The following is an 18,526-nucleotide window of genomic DNA, read 5'->3' as shown; positions in this document are numbered from 1 at the left end:
AAAACATTTCCAAATAAAGCAGCTTTCAGGCAGTGATGTGGCTATATTACTTCAATGCTGCAGAAGGAAAATTGCTCTGAAGAGACTAGTGCTCAAGTGTATAGAACAGAGTGCCCCCCTCCCCAGTACTTGTGGTTTTCACTGAATTACAATCTTGCCACTTGGTAACTTCTGTTGGAAATCTGTTCACCCACAGAGGAGGGACTAGTATGTGAAAATGTGTTAAGAAACTGAACTAGCACATTAACCCCCCCCCCTCCACCTGCAGTGCTGAGCTCGGCCATCCTTCACCCGAAACCCCCTGTGGAAATCCCAAACACCTGTTTTTTGAGGGGAGGGGGGTTCAGTCACGTGCTAGAGTGCCACAATTGGCTCACTCTGTTTCCACAGAACACACAGCAAGACAAGAGCAAACCTGTTTGGGTTCTCTCCAGTGACAGTATTGGTGACAACAGTAACTCATTAAGGCTTGGGATATAACAGGCTTCAAGCTCACATATGGGGAACCTTTGTTATTTACAAAACCGTGAGGGAGGGAGTGTCCCATATCAATACACTAAAAGATGAGCATCTATTAAAGTGTAGTCCATTCAATTATCTACTGAAAACTTCACAAAGCACCTTATTTCATAATACTAAATCCTACAACCATGATTAATTTTCTTTTAACACTGAATGTATACCCCCTTCTGCTGTACTGCTCTTTAAGAGGAAATTTCCAGCAAACTTAAAGTGCCAGCAGAAATGTGGAAGAAAAAAAACTCATTCCCATGATCCCTTTGGTAGGTATGACTCTTTCTGGAAAATGAGGACTCCTTCGAACAGTTCTTCTAGGAAGGCACTGCTAACCTCTGGCCTGTTGGAAACCTAATTAACTTTGAGGTGTCATTTTTCAAGGGGGAAATCTACCCGTCCGTCCAATTTGGTCTGGATTAGCCGATGAAATCCTTTTCTGGAATATTTGTGAGCCAGTAGACATTCCCTTAATAATGTCTGCTGGAAAACTGACTGAACATGTGTATATATCATAGCTGTTGCCATAAAACAGCCAAGCAGCCAAGTCTGATAGCTTCTCCCCAGGAGAAAATGCTGACTGCTAGCTCTGCAGCTCTATGAACGAATATATATTGGCCACATTTGTACAATAAAAGCAGCAAAATTGGAAACCCAGAGCATCTTTCAACTGCATTTTCAGTCTAGTACAACATCTGAACAGGTAAGGAAACTCTGACACAGTAGCCTCAGAAATAACCCCATTTTCAACTATCACTGTGCAACAAATGACTGACACTAATATGCACAGTCAACAGATAGCACAAGGCTCAGAACAGCAGAAAACCCTTTCCAGTTGTCAGTTTACAGTACAGAAGTGACAGTGGAAGACCCACGAAGTAGCTTTCCAGTGTCAGAGAATGGAGTCAAAATACTGCTTATTTATCCTACAGTTCCTGCCTGTCAGTTCTTTCCCATACTGTGCAGTCCCTCCCATATCTACATCTACAGAGCAATCATATGCAGAATTATTCCACTCTAAACCTACTGAACGGAACAGGGAGAAATTATGGCTCAGTGGTAGAGAATTGGCTTTGCATGCATAAATTCTCAGGTTCAGTCTCTGGCATCTCCTATTAAAAGGATCAGGCAATAGGCGACATAAAATATCTGAGAGCCGCAGCCAATCAGAATAGATAATACTGAGCTTTACAGACCAATGAACTAACTCAGTAGGAGGAAGCATCATGCATCATGAGTAATGCGATGGGGCCTGGCAGCAAAGGACGCCAATTGCTGTACTAGATAGTTTAAGCCAGGGGTAGTCAAACTGCGCCCCTCCAGATGTCCATGGACTACAATTCCCATGAGCCCCTGCCAGCATTTTCTGGCAGGGGATCATGGGAATTGTAGTCCATGAACATCTGGAGGGCCGCAGTTTGACTACCTCTGGTTTAAGCGATTATTGCGTTTTATTATATGTTGCCTTTACATTGTTGCATGCTGCCACGGGACAGCTGTGTCAGGAGGGGCAGCCTTATAAATCTAATGAATGAATAAATAAAAATCTCCAATCCTTTATGTGCCTTCAACTCATGTCTCCCCACCCCATATCTGAACACAGTGTTATCTGGAGTGTGCGGGTGGATGGATGGCCGGGTTTAAACCAAAACGTCATGCAAATTATTAAATTCTAATGTTCATTCTCAAAACAGAAAAATCTGGAAAACACTGCAGTCAGAGGGGAAGAAAGTTAAAAAACAGGACAAGAAAAAAATTCTATCCTTATAGACCATCAGGATAAGCAAAATGTTTAGGACACCTTTGAATTATCATACGACTGACTCTGAAGCAAAAGGCATCTTGGCTTCTCTTCTGAGTGAACTGATGGTTGAGAGGTCATTAAAATCTGCCCTTTTTTTTTTTTTTTGGCTAGATATCCTGTGATTAGATCTCTGAATACAGCTAAAAGGAGCATCTCTATAATTGGATGAGACAATGTAAATATGGTTTGTCACCTCCTCAGCCTGGGTAAATTCTTATTTTGAACAAAATGCTTATTTACTTCAAGTGCTCACCATCTGCTTTCAGTCTTCACCAAGCTAATATTTTTCAGATTAGGACTGGGGTGGGGAGGGGGGTTGTTATATAATTAATGCAATTTTTTCTACTTGCTGAACCTCTTTTCTTCTACCTATACTTAAAAAAACGGGGAAAATCAACTTCACCCTTTTTATACCGTTTTTCTACCCAATCAGGGTCCACAAAGCAGGAAGCAGAACAAATAAGCACCTTCTGGCCTCCCCACCCTAACCCACCCGTTTGCATCAACTGAAGCTCACCGTCTCCCATCCCCTAGAAATAGGGGACCTTCCAGATGAAACTGACACCACTTATTTTAAATCACTATAATTTTAAATGTTAATTATATTACACCGTAGGCATTTTAATCTTGTGAGCTGCCCTGAGCTGTTAGAGAAGGGCACAGTGCAAATGTAATAAATAAAATAAAATGGCCATATGTTTGCCCTAGCAGTTTTGGAAGAGGAGTTAATTTACCATGGAAGAATGGCACCGTCAATTCATCGCCATCCCATAGCTTTCAAAAAAGAGATCAGATCTCAGAGTTGACGGGATACTACATCTGCAAGTGTTGGTATCAATACCCCCCATTTTCAGGGGACCATTTCCCCGTTAAGGAACTTCCAGCACCATGCAGCTACTTACTGCCTAAGTGAAAGGAGACGTACAACCCGGAATCCCACCCAATACTTTTCTGCAGCTACACAACGCAGGGGGAGGTCAGCAGTAGGGGATAAGCTGTCTTTGGAGGAAGCTTGCCGTTGAGGAGTCCCAGGGCTCTCTGGATACAATTTTTAAATATTTTATTTTATTTTATTTGGATTTTGGCTGTTTGGTGCCGTTGTTTGTAACCCGTTTGCCTCATCAAATGCCTTGGTATGTCTGAATTATCATTCAAAATGAAAGTAATTCAGCGAAGAAAAAAGTGAATTCATTTTAGAGTACAAAAGTTAAAACAAAATGAAAACACATACACAATGATGCATCCCAAAAGTCCCCAAAGTGGTTAATAAGTAAGACTTTGGTTTATGAACAGATGCATTATTGGAACAGATGCATTATTGAAGGAGAACCACTGCCCATCCACAACCTCAAAGAACTATTGCCTTAGCAGCAGTAGGAACTACAAAGCAACAGCCCTGCAGCCAAAAGTGGACCAATAGCCTCCAATTTAGAGGGAGATGGGGGAAATTACTCCTCTTACAACAGGGAAAGGAAACTTGTTAGGCAGGCGCCAGAAGATTGCAGCTCACTTGCATATTGAAAGAATCTGGGTGTTTATTTGAACACTTCTAGGCTGTCTTTTCCCCCAGGGGGACTAAAACAGCTAACAGAAATTTCCAGAACAAATAAAAATTACTCAATATAATTTAAACAAGGAAGCCAGCAAAGAAAACACACACATCCTGGGCGAGGCCTTGTTCTCGGGACTGGCTGTCATGAGCCAAGGGTTGCAAACATTGGAGTAAGACCTAAGAGCTTCGTGATTGTGGCTACGGCCACACTTTTACATTTCCGGTTAGAAGATCAGCTAGATGTTCTGTGGTGGGCAAGGTATTCCCTCCAAATTCCCTCCTTTTTTAGAAAGCAGTGGGTGCCAAGTGACAATTAATTTGATAGGCTTTCTCAAGATTATTCACCTTTAAGGTTAACTATCTGCAAGGCTGGAAGTGTCTAAATATAGAATGGAGGCATTCTGTATGTAGACATTTCCAGTCCTGAAAATAGTTAACCTCAAAGGTGAACCATCTTGAGAAAACCTATAAAATATCTTGAAATAGGTCACTTGGCTGTGAATACCATTCTGCTCCACTGAATATAATATTCAGTACACTCATATTTTTGAAGGAAATCCACAGATGACCCCAGCATTCAGAGAAGTCAGTGTCAGAGAATCTGTGGAAACCTTTCTCCTTGAGCTTTGATCCTACAGGATGTAGTAGGAGCAGAAGGGATTTATCATGTCTTGAGAGCTCTCAGCAGCTTGCAGGATTGGGCTTCTGAAGCATGGGCCAGATACAAGATAATGCAAAAATAAATGCCTGCTTCTCCCACACGCAGATGTTTCATCTGGTGTTTTCAATTCAGCAGTGAAATTAAGTATAAAAGGTTGATGCATCAGACTATTTTACAATTCAAAGCAAGCTTAGAAAATGTTTAGTGCAGAAAAAGGAAGGCAGAATGTAAAGCACAATACATAGCTTTGATTGCTTGATATTTATTTTTTTATTTATTCATTCATTCATTCACATTTATATACCATCCTCCCTGAAGGCTCAGGGCAGTTTACATAGAACTGACAACTATACAAAGAACCATACATATAAATAACTGTAACATTAATAATACTAACTGATAACAGAGTAACAGAACAACATTAACAGTAATAATACAACAGGTCCAGCAGTAGAATGCCTTGATGGATTTCTGGGGGTGGGGAGAGGGAGGGGGGCAGGGGCCCTGTAGATGTTGTTGGTTGTGCCTGGTCTCAACCAAATGCCTGGTGGAAGAGCTCCCTTTTGCAGGCCCTGCGGAGCTGTTTTAGCTCTATCAGGGCCCTGATCTCCTCTGGGAGCTCATTCCACCAGGTGGGGGCCACGACAGAGAAGGCTCTGGCCCCGGTTGAAGCCAGGTGGGCTTCTTTAGGGCCAGGGATCATTAGCCAGTTGGTGGCGGTGGAGCATAGCGCTCTTAGGGGGCATAGGCTGGGAGGCGGTCCCTCCGGTATGGCCTTTCATGAAACCCACACAAATCATTACAATATTATAAGGTTTATGGGATGGAAATTTTGATGGATTCTTTTGCCACTGGCATCATGTGTTTAATCTGGAATTTAAAAGTGACAGCTTCTGATTGGCTTTTCACCTGCACAAGGATAAGCTACAACCAGATACTTAACAGCTAGCCCAAGTCTTGTGCTTTTGCTACAATACTATACTGGTCTAGCATTTGAGCAAATGCCAGGAATTAGACTGTAGTTCATAAAAGGAAGAATTATAATCTAGGTCTGGAAAAGTCCTCGTCCCTGGGAAGGACATCAGAAAATCCAATTATGAATCTAGCAAATATTAAAGCTAGTCTGGCAGAACTACACTATGATCATTAAAATCACATTACTCAAGTCTAATAAGCTGGTGTGGGGGGGAGTGAATATATCAATATGATATGTAGATGATTAGGACTTAACTAATTAGACCCTAAACACTTAGAAGACATAGAGCCAAAGAGCTAGAGGGAAATAATCTGTACATGTAGCCATGTTTCTGAGGCCCATTTTCTGTCACGTAACTAAACCATTCCAAAGATCTGAAGGAGCTTCCAATGTAGCTGGGTGGTCTGTGCACTAGAAGGAAGTTAGGCCAAGACTCAGCATGTCCACTGAAGTTTTAGCATACTCCTAAGGCTCTTTGATTCTTGGCCTAAGGATTCTTCCTAGCAGAAAAATATTACCCAATCTTAGTGAGGATTAGGGGGGTTGTATCAATCATCGCCTCTGCATCTGAAAAGGAATTAAGGAATTCATTCATTTTCATGTAGGTAGTTCAGGGCCCAGCAAATGACCCAAGAACTTTTGGGATGGGAATCAGGATACTGGATAAACATGCTGCAGACAGAGCCAAGACCAAAGGATGGAGAGTAATGTTTTCTGATGTTTTCTAGCCATCACACCTTTGAGGTGTTTATCTACTGGAGGACAGCTTTGGGAGGGTTGTTGGGCTTTTGCTTTGCTTGTAAACAGCAGCACGCGTGGCCATCTGTAGAAAGCAGGAGGCAATAAGATAAGATTTTGCAAAACAGGCGAGTGTTTTTATGCTCAGATTGGCAATGTGCTGCAATTGACAAGCACTGGTAGTGGCAGGTGGGCTAATAAATCCTGTGTGCTGCTTTGAGAGCCTGTTAAAGTTTTAAAAGGCGCAAAGAGGGACGTTTCCTGAGATGGTGTCATTTCCCAGACTTCTTGTCTGCCTAACTGGAGAGCCAGGGCATTGCACTGACTGGCGTGCCAGACTCGGAGGACTGCGGCTCAAATCCCCACTCCGCCTATAACGATTAATATCACTTCTGGCGTAGCCCATGCAAAAAACTAATCTACTCATGGCACATTAAAGAGTTTTACAAGAGAGGATTTTATCTGGCATCCCAATCTCAAACAGGCTTACGCAGAAGTGCCACCGAGTTCTCCAAGACTTGCTTTCAAGTAGCTACCAAGGGGTTGTTTAGCTTGTTAACATAACAAAACAAGGTTTTAACGTTCTGCTCTGTATTAAGAGGAAAGTCCATCCACGTTTCTTGGAGCCCTGAAGAAAATTTTAAAACACTCACATGCACAAAACATGCATTAAATCAGTGACACACAAAGTTTCAGGCTGTGTGTGTGTGGGGGGGGTAGAGCAGGTTTTCAAGAGCTGTCTCTGCTGCACCACTCTAAATGTTCCTGCTGCAACCTAAACTATTTCACTGCAACAATGAAGCCTAGAACTAAACTTTCCAGATGTGAACATCTGTTTCTCATTTGCCTCAGCCAAGAAAACATGAGGAAGATTGACGAGTCCAAGCCTCACGCTGGCCAGACATAACAAGTAAAAACTTCTGAATACTCTGGAGTACTAGTCGCTATTACCAAGACTGTCATGATCTTTGTACTCAAGGGGACTTCCTGGCCATTCCCTCAATTGCGGAAGCCCCCGCTGCCCCCCGAGCCATAATGATCTCTGAAACAGAATTCAGTTGTACCCAACTTGAAACCGTCCAGCAGAGGCAAAGCTACACATGATATATACTAGGGGTAGTCAAACTGTGGCCCTCCAGATGACCATGGACTACAATTCCCATGAGCCGCTGCCAGCAAATGCTGGCAGGGGCTCATGGGAATTGTAGTCCATGGACATCTGGAGGGCTGCAGCTTGACTACCCCTGATATATACTAATGTTTTTATTATATAGGATTCACAGTTTGGGGTGTCAGAAGTGTTGTTTAATTCCATACTACCTAGAAACCTAAAGGAGCTACACGGCTCAAGATAGCATAAGTATTAGAAATGTATTTTACATGAATATTTGTCTCATAATAGACATTAGTTATCAGTCACAGAGGAATCCAGTCCTCAGCGCTGTACCTTGACTGACCCAAATGAATGTCCTTTTCTGTCAGAGCATGCATAGAAAGGAAACACTCTCCCCAGATGACAGTAATGGGATGGCAGTCTTCGGCTAATGTTTTAGAATCATCTGAAGCCGATTCTGCACAGGCACAGGACCCGTGAAAAAGAAAAAGAATTAAGGGTGATTTCATTAGTATAGTATACGCTTATTAATATAGCTTTCTGCCAAAAATGGAAACACACTGACTACTGGAACAGCTAAAATGGTAGCATATCAGGAAACCAGGGAAAAATCCATACTGCAGAAAGACATCAATGAAGATCACATTGTCCACCGATGGATCCCAAAAGGTCCATGCAATTAAGCTATAGAGGAGCCCGCCTTCCTCCCAGTGCCCACAGCAGTTTCATTAAGTAGCAAAGTGAACACGGATACGTCAGTCTGCCTGGCTATAGCTCTGACAGCGCTAGAACCATTTCCACAGTAGCAGAAACCCCCAGATTGGCCTTCTTAATGATCCAAACAATGTAAAAGGTTCTACATAAAATTCTACCACTCTGGGAGTAGATCTGAATTTGATCTGTTCCATGGTACAGATTTACCTCTGCATTTTTGGATTCCCATGGGATGCTGTGAGTTTGCACCAGTCATTTTGCAGTAGGGCATTTTCCTTCGCCTTCACACAGTGTTTCTTTCGTGACCACCGCTTCTATGGAGTGCTGTTTTTTTTTTTTTTAATTACATAGTATTCACACTACAGATGACATTGTAGGAGGCAGGGAGCGGTAGGTGTGGTGGACGCACACCAGAAAGGATCCATTTCTGCCTTAGAAGAAGAAGAAGAAGAAGAAGAAGAGTTGGTTCTTATATGCTGCTTTTCCCTACCCGAAGGAGGCTCAAAGCGGCTTACAGTCGCCTTCCCATTCCTCCCCCCACAACAGACACCCTGTGGGGTAGGTGAGGCTGAGAGAGCACTGATATCACTGCCCGGTCAGAACAGTTTTATCAGTGCCGTGGCGAGCCCAAGGTCACCCAGCTGGTTGCATGTGGGGGAGCGCAGAATCGAACCTGGCATGCCAGATTACAAGTCCGCACTCCTAACCACTACACCAAACTGGCTTAGTCTTCCAGTGATTCATTTCTCCAAATATCCCATGGCTTCCTTTTCCCCACTAACTTCCTGTACCTTTTGCTCCTTCCCAGGAACTTTTGCATATCTGCCTCAGGGGTATGGGCCCTCTCTCCCTCCCATTTCTGCCTCAGTTTCCCAATGATTCACCCCCCCCCACTCACACACATGTTCTTGCCCCTGCTAGTGGCTTGTCTTCCTGCATATCCACCTTGCTTTCTAGATACCCTTCACTGGTCCCAGTCACCTCCCACCCTCCTACCGCTTCCATCAATACATGTTCTGACCTTGCCCCAGAGGTCCCCCAGAGGTTCATGCACCAGGCACACCCCTTTTCCCTTCCCTTTTTTAATCAATTCCAGCTGTTGTGCAATCTTGGTTTCTATGACCCAAAATGGAGGCACAGCTGGATGAGACACTGGTATTGATGAATTGTACACTAGAAAGCGGCGACTGACAACCTGAAGAGAAAATAAATCACCATAATGGAGGACTCCAAAAATGCACCTTGTCCATGAAAGTTCATTTCTACAGCAGCAGAAAGTCCTGCATCAGCTGCCTTCTTAGTGATCTGAACAGCATAAAAAGTTCTGCACAAAATTCTGCCTCTGCAGGCGTAGATCCAAAATGCATGCCCCCTTAAGGAGCACTTTCAGAATCCTCCCTGACAGTGATGTTTTTTTTCTGTGGGTTGGCCAGCTTTTGGCCCCAGCTCAGCACACCCAGGTCAATGATTCAGTGGTACTTTGTAGAAAGGTCCCAGGGGTCAGTGATTGGGATCTGCAGCTGAAGGGAAATGCTTCAGAGGATTTGGAAAGCCATTATCAAGCCGTGCACAACAATCTTGGGACGGTCCAGTGAACTCAGCATAAAGCAGCTTTGTATGTTTGGTGTATAAACCTGTATGCTCCCTTTACTGGCAATGAGTCAGCAATTGAGTCAGGGCTGAACCATAAACATCCATTTGCCATGAAGGAAGTCGCCTAAAGCTGGTCAATATATGGACCGTCTCATGTGAACCAAATGAAATTCCATCAGTGTGTTCAGGGTAAGGGAGACAAACTGTATTGAAGGCTCAATTAATTACACCATTTGGGGGGACAAAACACTGTCTTACTGTATGTGCTAATTTTGCTGCAGTGTGTGGGAAGTCTCGGGAGCCTGCTATGTTTAAAACACTGCCGTGAGTGAGCAGCCATCAACCAAATGGTCTGAAATTATTTGGGGGGGGGGGGAGATGCGTGCTTCTACCAACTATAGAAGATAAAAATAAAAGGTTGACTTCTATACATTTCCTTGCAGACTGCACTAAATATGAATAAAGAGCCCTTTGTATATATTCAGAACTGAACTCCATGCAGAAGATGATTTACTTACAAATTTAATGCTAAGCACATGTTGGTCTTGATGACTTCAGCTCCATGAATGAATTTTTACACAAGTCACGTCCTTTCTGCTACACACACCCCCCCCCCACACACACACACACTCAATTCTAAATGGATAATTTTTTTTCCATTTACTGGAAAGACCCCCAAATGAAAAAAATATGCAGCTCCAACTTTAGTTTTCCCTTCAGTGTTCTTTCCCCTGAATTATCTCCAAGGGTCAGAGAAGAGAAGAGCTGATAGAGGTTTCTTGACTGACAGAACAGATGGAAGGAGTTGGATTTGGATGATACCAGGCTCTCTCTGGCTCTCTCTCTTCAACTATCAGGAACAGAATTGGAGGGGGGGGTTTAGTCTGTTGAGGGTAGGGGAAGCAAGGATGTCACGCTCTGTGGGTAGAAATTGTTCCACCCATGAAAACACTCTGGGGGATCCAAGCCTTCGTCTCCCCCATGCTTTTTAATGCCAAGTTAAAATATGAAAACAAATCACACTAGTTCATCATTTCTTCAGATACCACTTTGGTCCCAACAAACTTTTGGATCTTTGATGACTTTAAAATAAATATCTTAAAAGAGCTGCCTGCCTTCTCAGCCATGGTTTCACAGGATTAAAAAGAGGCTTAAAAATCAGCTGCATATAAAATACAGTATCCGAATCCTATGGTTTTCTCCAGCACGGTCCATAGGAGAGGTCAAAACTATTTAACTTAAGCTGGATTTAACAGAAGTCCTTTCTTACATGAATGTGGCAAGCGATTTAATTAGCACACATTTGTAAAGCAGTTTATAACCTTTCCCCAGATATGTAGGCGGTCCCTCCTAGGCAAGTCCAAGTCTCTAGCCACAGACAGTCACCCTGATACAGCAATCTTTTCCAGGTGTGGAAAAACTGATAAAGAACTTCACTACTCTGAACTTGTTCATTCATCCTATTCCAAAGGGGACCTATGGAGCATTCAATACACTGGCTCTCTCTACGGAAATGAATGAGACTCATGATTAAAACCTAAAGCTCCTGGTGCTAATGTGCAACCTACACATACTTGTATTTGCATTACAGAGATACAATGCCCCTCAGAAGCCAGGACCCATTATGTCTTCAAGGGTGACCTTCTTATCTCAAACATTAATGAAGCTTGTCACAATAGTTTCTCAGCAGCTATATACTGCTGACAGGCTGCATTTTGCCAACCTTCAAAACTTCAACAGGTAAAACTTTAACAGGTACAAGGCCAGCTCTTGCCAAATGTTTCTCACATTTGTTGACATCATGCCCCATGCCTTCAATATTTAGTTCAATTGTTCTGATGCCTGTTTCAATCTTTACTACTTCTCATTCTCGTTCCCTTTATTTGGATAGCTCCTTATCACCTCATATCCATTCTTAAGTAACTGGGCTTAAATGAACCGGGGAGTTGTGACATCTCTTCTCCCAGTTTGGAGTAGTAGTTAAGAGTGGTGGACTCTAATCTGGAGAACAGGGTTTAATTCCCTACTCCTCCACATGCAACCCACCTGGTTGACCTTGGGCTAGTTATAGTTCTCTTAGAGCTGTTCTCACAGTTCTCTTAGAGTCCCTTCAGCCCCACTTACCTCACAGGGTATCTGTTGTGGGGAGAGGAAGGGAAAAGCTTTGTAAGCTGCTTTGGGACTCTTTTAGGCAGTGAAAAGTAGAGTATAAAAAAACAGCTCTTCTTCCTTCAGCACTACCATTATCCCTATTTCCCCCTAAGTGGTAAGAAGTTCCATTTACTGGGACTGATTCCCTTTGGAGGAGGAGAGTGCACTGAGTCTTAAAATGATTTTGTTGCATTAGTTTCACTTATCACTTGCAAATATACAAGTATAATACATTGAGGCAGAGGCACTTCTGTAAGGAAACAAAATCTGCCGCCCAACATCAGGTGGCCAGAGAGAGAAAGAGAGAGAAACTACAGTCTACTTCTCTCTTCTTTCCAGAATGTAAAAAGTGTATTAATTTCAAACACATGCTTGTCTCCTCCTTGTCAACAGGGGCCCTCCTCTTTCCCCCAGGACCTGATAACAGTTATAAATATTGACGCCCATTGAGGAAGTACCTACAGTTGTTAAGAAACGTTACCGTGACTCCGGTTTCTTCCAGACATGCCACTTGGACAGATCGAACCACAAAACCAAGTTTGCAGCAAGAATGTACAGAAGATGTCATCATGCTAACTTTTAGGATGTGGGTGTTTGTTCCACAGAGAAGGAAAGCAAAACACAAATATCTAAGCCTTCTAAAGCAGGGGTAGTCGACCTGCGGTCCTCCAGATGTTCATGGACTACAATTCCCATGAGCCCATGCCAGCGTTTGGACATCTGGAGGGCCGCAGTTTGACTATCCCTGAGCTATAGGGACAAGAAAAGATTAAATGCCATCTAATTACTAGGGAAGTCATGAATGAGCCCTTACAGAGTACCTCTCAGCAATGTCAAGAACCCTATCTAAGAAAGCTGTGCAACCATTAGCCACAATCTCATTGTCTTATCTTTTACCAGGTGTCAGGGAGCCAAGAGGGTGGGAAATGAGTCTATAGAAGCTGCTATGGAAAATGGGGAAACCCACTACATTGTATAACACAGCCTAGATTTTAAAATTCTGGTCTCCCTTGACCAAAAGAGCAATACACTAAGCTGCATTGTGAAATGCACACCCACTGAACAAGTTATGTTTAATTAAACAGAGACCAGGCAGTTCAGAGACCAACAGACACAACCGCTAACCCAGGGAGGAAAATTTGCACCACAAAGTCAGGTTTCCTCGACAAGTACCAGAAGAGAGCTATGAAACATGAAGGAAAATTAACGCTCTGTGAAGCATCCTGAGATGTAAAACAGAATCCCTCAGGGATGCTGGATGAGCCACCAAGGGAGAACTGTACCCAAAGTTCTGCTTAACTGTGGGCTGATGCTGGCATGGAAGCTGTCTTGTGTGTTTGAGGAGAAACTTGCTCCAGCAGAGAGAGATTTTCCTAATGAGCTTTTCAGACCAAGAACTCTCTCCAAGCCCTCCCAAGTTAAAAGCATACAAAACGAACATTAGTAAATCGGCTCTTGGCGTTAACACAATTCCCCAAATTGCGAGCAGATAAGACACCCAGTAGAATCACATCAGTATGCCCTGCCAAGGTACCTTCGTGTCTGAACCAAATCAGCTTCTTGCTACTGTAAATTACTTCTCTGAAGAGCACGTGTGAAGCATGGGGCAGCCCACCCCAGCACTGATTATGTCCACCCCACTGACCAAGTGGTTCGTAGTTCAATCTCCCCTCTGCCACAAAACTTCCAACCAAGCCACACTCTCTCGGCACCCCATCGGTGTGTAAGGCCAACACATTTGATTTCTCCAGAAGGCTCTCACAGCAGGTGACACAAAAATAAGAATGAAAACGGTGAGCCTTTCTAAATCCACTCTCAAAAACCACACAGACAATACTCTGAAGCAGCATTCCATCTGACACCCACTTCGCATCAGGCTCTTGTGGCTGACCCCAGCCACTTTCTCTGGACCGTTGGCAAGTGGATGGACAGTTGTCAGGCTGCATGTGCCTCCGTACCTCCCCCCCCCCCCACTGGGTTTCTGCTCCCCCAGGGCAAAGGAGGAAGAGGAGCACCTTAACCTCATCCAAGGCGCTGGCTTACTTTTCACAGCTGTTCTACAAAGGCTATGAGATCTACAAAGGGCTTTGAATTCTGCAAGTGCCACATAAATTCTAAGTGTGACTCTTATCCCGTGCAAAGGATTCATCAGGATAGATTCAAATGAGTAGCCGTGTTGGTCTGAAGTAGCACAATAAAATCAGAGTCCAGTAGCACCTTTAAGACCAGCAAAGATTCATTCAAGGCGTGAGCTTTCGAGTGCAAGCGCTCTTCGTCAGACTAAGAACTGACCATCATAACAGTAGGACTATATATGCAAAAGTTAATCCTGTTACATTAGTAAACTGTGTCACAGCATCCACACACAGCCACATGATGATTGGCTGGTTTGGCATTTGTAGTTCACAAAAAACTGTCAGAGCCAGTGATTCATCACTCAGCGTTCCTTGTCTGAAAGTTGTCCTACTGTCTTTGCTGAATTTGCAACGTTTAATTTTATGTTTCAAAAACAGCAGAGGTGGGGTGTTACACAGAACTGCCTTTGCAAGAATCAACAGTTGAAAGATGAACACAACAGGCTCCCGCTAATCAAAAGGGGGAGGGGAACAGGATCCCCTCATAGCATCTCAAAAAGTGATTGTCATAGATGTCCAAGCACTGAGCAAAATGTACTCTTTTTTCCCCCCAGGGCCAATGGCAAGGAGATTGTAGGTTTCCTTTAAGGCGGATAAAGCTACCTCTGTGCTTTAGCACAGATAAACCTTGAGTCTGGTGCCTGAGCACAGGTGAGCTTTCACATTTGGATAGGAAGTCTTTTCATTACATTTATCAGATTATGAAGCAAACTGTGTTTGCCCAGAAGAAGCTAGTTGGCACAACAAGGGATGCTTTAGGAAAATATATTATGTAATATCCTCTACAAACCATGAAGGCAGATGTTGAAAAATGTTAGACTGTGATAAAAAAAAGTGTGTGGGTACTGGTGGTGGGGAATTAGTTTAGGAACAGGAATGACTTTTGAAAACAGCAACCAACTTAGCCACTGTTGTCTGGTGTTTGAAATTTAGACAATGAGAGCCAGTTTTGTGTAGTGGTTAGGGGTGCGGACTTGTAATCTGGCATGCTGGGTTCGATTCTGCACTCCCCCACATGCAGCCAGCTGGGTGACCTTGGGCTCACCACAGCACTGATAAAACTGTTCTGACCGAGCAGTGATATCAGGACTCTCTCAGCCTCACCCACCCCACAGGGTGTCTGTTATGGGGAGAGGAAAGGGAAGGCGACTGTAAGCTGCTTTGAGCCTCCTTCGGGTAGAGAAAAGCGGCATATAAGAACCAACTCTTCTTCTTCTTCTTCCTCCTATCACCAAGATGCTCAGATTCTTAGTTTTCGTGTGGTCTGGAGATGTTTCCATAGAGGAGTAGATCTGCAGCACAGTGGCAAAGCATCTGTTTTGCATGCAAAAGGTTCCAGGTCCAATGTCCAGGAAGAACTATCAGGTGGCAGACCGTACTGGCCATCACAGACCACCTTTGGAAGACAGCTTCAGGTGTGTTCAAAATACGACAACATATTACAGTCAAGTCTTTCTGGGAAAAAATCCGAACACAAAAATGCCATCATGGCTTAAGGACGCAACATACAAGAACAATATTTAAGGGACTTTTCTACGAGCTAAAAAGACTTCTTGCTTGCCGTTCATTCAGCTATGCTGGCACAAGCCTAAGCAGCAAAGCAAAAGATTACTATACCTACATTTTAGCATAGGATTTCAAGTTACAGGCAGCTGGAAAAGCTGCAATAGTCATGACAGTACAGAGCGCTGCACGCCATGCCAGACTGGAGAAGACTGGAGAGCTTCACAAACAGCAATGGAAACAAAATGCTTGGACTACTTTGCAGTTCAGATGCCATTCAAGAAGGCACACGTTCTTTCCAGCAGCATCAGGTAAAGGGCCTTTCTCTGAAACGGAAAGAGTAACACAGGAAGCCAGCCTTGTCTGTCTCACGCGGGTTTTCAATTAGCACCCTATGGCTATTCATTTAAGTAAGGAGAAGGTACCCTCCCAGTTTGGACTCAGCCTTGCAGGTTAGTGATCAAACACACGCAAGAGGTCTTATGCACATCACTGTGATCTCTTTTCCAAATATGTTCTGGTTATTTAGAGCATTTTTAAGCTGCCCTTCCCTGAGACCAGGTCAATGACAAACTACTGCCATACAGCTCCATGTCATATTTGTACACCGTGGTTCTCTCCAAAAGTGGTATTAGAGTTTTCTAACCCTGTCATGAAAATTAGGGAGAAAGAGTTAATTGCAATTGAACTTTAAGGCATTCCCATTAAAAAAACAACAACTTGGAACTGTGATTTCAAAGTTAAGGCTGACATGCCCACTGGAGAAAGCAGAAATGCCCAATCTTCTAACCACCCTCTCTAAGCTTGAGAGCTAAGAGCCGATAAGCCCATACATGACAAGAAAGCGCAAGACACAGGAAAAGGAGGGAGGCTCACATCCCCCGTGCAATATGAATTTTGAGTTCCAAATCACGTAGCTCTCATGAACCTCACTTGAACTTTATACAGGGTGCAGAAGTCACTTGGGCGTCCCTTCAATGCTTGCTCGTAACCACTGACGCTGCCCCACATCAACTTCCCAAATGAAGCAAGTGATAGTTCAAGTTTTCTTTAGGCCACATTAGCGAAATAGTTATGTCAGCAGCTGGAAGTAAACACCCATCTTGATCACCACCAGCTGGGAGGTTTGTCCCATTAATTTGTAAACACAGCAGGAAAACCAATTCCGTCCCACCCACACATACATTCACCACCAGCCACCAGTGCCTCGAATCTGTTTTCTGACAGAGAAGCAGATGAAAAGAGGCTATTTTGTTCCTCTGCAAACTCAGTTTTCCAGGAGCATCAAAAACACCAAATGTAAGGGACTGTAAGAAAATCTCTTAAAACTGCGCAAATTGAGGTTCGAAGCTCCTGCAAATTCTCCAGAGGGGTTCTATTTAGGTACGGCTCCGAAAAGGTTATTAAGAAACAGAAAACCAGAATAAGGCCTGCTGGACATTGATAGGAAACTGAAAGTTTTAATCCTCAAAACCCCTCTGAGTCAGTGGCGGATCTAAGCAATGCTATGTAGGCAAGTAAACAGCAGAATTATGGGATTACCCAAAGTTACAAGGAAATTAGGTATTCTGTTCTTGCAGAATAGCACTAACATTTCAGCTCACAGTTAGGTTAACTACCAGGCAACACTATTATATTAATATAGCGTTGCTATGTGTTCATAACAAGGACAGCCTAGTGTCTCTAAGTGGCCACTACACAGCATAATATGCACTTAAGCACAGTACACAGGAAGTTGGCTGCTAAGTGCGACAGTGTGTGAGAAAACTGAGGATCTGTATGTTTGATTTTAGATGATCGTTTTGAAGAATTAGCCTTGAACAACATAATAGCTGCATTTTACATGAGCCTAATCAGACGGCTGCTTCCACCTGCCCTGCGTACAAATTGCCTGCGCCTCTGAACCTGTCCATAATTGGTGTCCATTTTCTCCACAGCCGCCTACTACCCCAGGTTTTGTTTCTTTCTGTGTGCGCGCGCCCGTGTGTGTGTGTGTGTGAGTGAGTGAGTGAGAGAGAGAGAGAGACAGAGAGACAGAGAGAGAGAGACAGAGAGAGACAGAGAGAGACAGAGAGAGAGAGAGAGACAGAGAGAGGTTTAACTTAAGGTGACCAGATTGTCCCACTTTTGGAGGGACATCTGGGGATACCTGGCAAATTGTAATGTTGAAATTTAAAAATATATATTACAATACTATTTCTGCATTCTATGTCCCTTGGACTGCAAGGCGAACAAACCGGTCAGTCCTAGAGGAGATCAGCCTTGACTACTTTTTAGAAGGCCAGATCCTGAAGATGAAACTCAAATACTTTGGCCACCTCGTGAGAAGGAAGAACTCCCTGGAGAAGAGCCTAATGCTGGGAGCGATCGAGGGCAAAAGAAGAAGGGGACGACAGAGAATGAGGTGGCTGGATGGAGTCACTGAAGCAGTAGGTGCAAACTTAAATGGACTCAGGGGATTGGTAGAAGACAGGAAGGCCTGGAGGATCATTGTCCATGGGGTCGCGATGGGTCGGACACGACTTCACACCTAACAACAACAACAAATTTCTGCATTCTATGCGTTCTATGAAACTTTTTGTTGCTCCATATAGACCAACTTTTTAATCAAGAATCCCCCCCCCCCCCGGGTCAATGGTGTCCCACTTTGCCAATGTTAAAATCTGGTCACCTTAGTTTAACTCCTAAAAACTCCTAATATGTACATGAATGTATAGCTGGTGTCTGGACAGTGCAATTCATAAACACGGCTTAAACGGAAAGGCATGAAATAAAATCCTAGGAAATTCACATTTACTCCGGTTTATATATCTGGGCATAAGTATCCATCATGTCTTTTAAAAACTTGCTGTATTTTTTAATTGTATCCCCTTAGACTTATCAGATTTCTCTCTTAGCAATGTTATGTAGGCAAGTAAACAGCAGAATTATGCTCAAGATCACACATTGCAGATTGGTTAAAATAGCCATCTGAATGCTCACAGAACACTAAAGCATGGGCTTTTCCAATGCTTCAAACAATTATGATATGTAGAAATGGGAAGGTCACCGAAGTTACATAGCCAGACACAG

General features: G+C 43.5%; 1 protein-coding gene across 12 annotated transcripts in view; it reads right to left on the bottom strand.

Moving 5' to 3' along the window:
- CBFA2T2 (CBFA2/RUNX1 partner transcriptional co-repressor 2) overlaps window positions 1-18,526 on the bottom strand; it is an 87,628-nt gene that overhangs the window by 29,387 nt on the left and 39,715 nt on the right. For 6 of the 12 annotated variants that reach the window (XM_077335273.1, XM_077335275.1, XM_077335277.1 and 3 more), the window contains exon 2: window positions 8,280-8,499. The exons of the other annotated variants lie outside the window; for them this stretch is intronic. In XM_077335273.1, coding sequence (XP_077191388.1) covers window positions 8,280-8,343 — 64 coding nt within the window. In that variant the 5' untranslated portion in view covers window positions 8,344-8,499. The remainder of the gene's footprint in view (window positions 1-8,279; window positions 8,500-18,526) is intronic. 12 annotated transcript variants of the gene reach the window in all.

This window comes from Paroedura picta, chromosome 4 (assembly GCF_049243985.1).
Source record: "Paroedura picta isolate Pp20150507F chromosome 4, Ppicta_v3.0, whole genome shotgun sequence".
NCBI classification, from domain to species: Eukaryota; Metazoa; Chordata; class Lepidosauria; order Squamata; family Gekkonidae; genus Paroedura; species Paroedura picta.
Note: the sequence above shows the minus strand (reverse complement) of the source record. Positions and strands in the feature narration are given on the sequence as shown.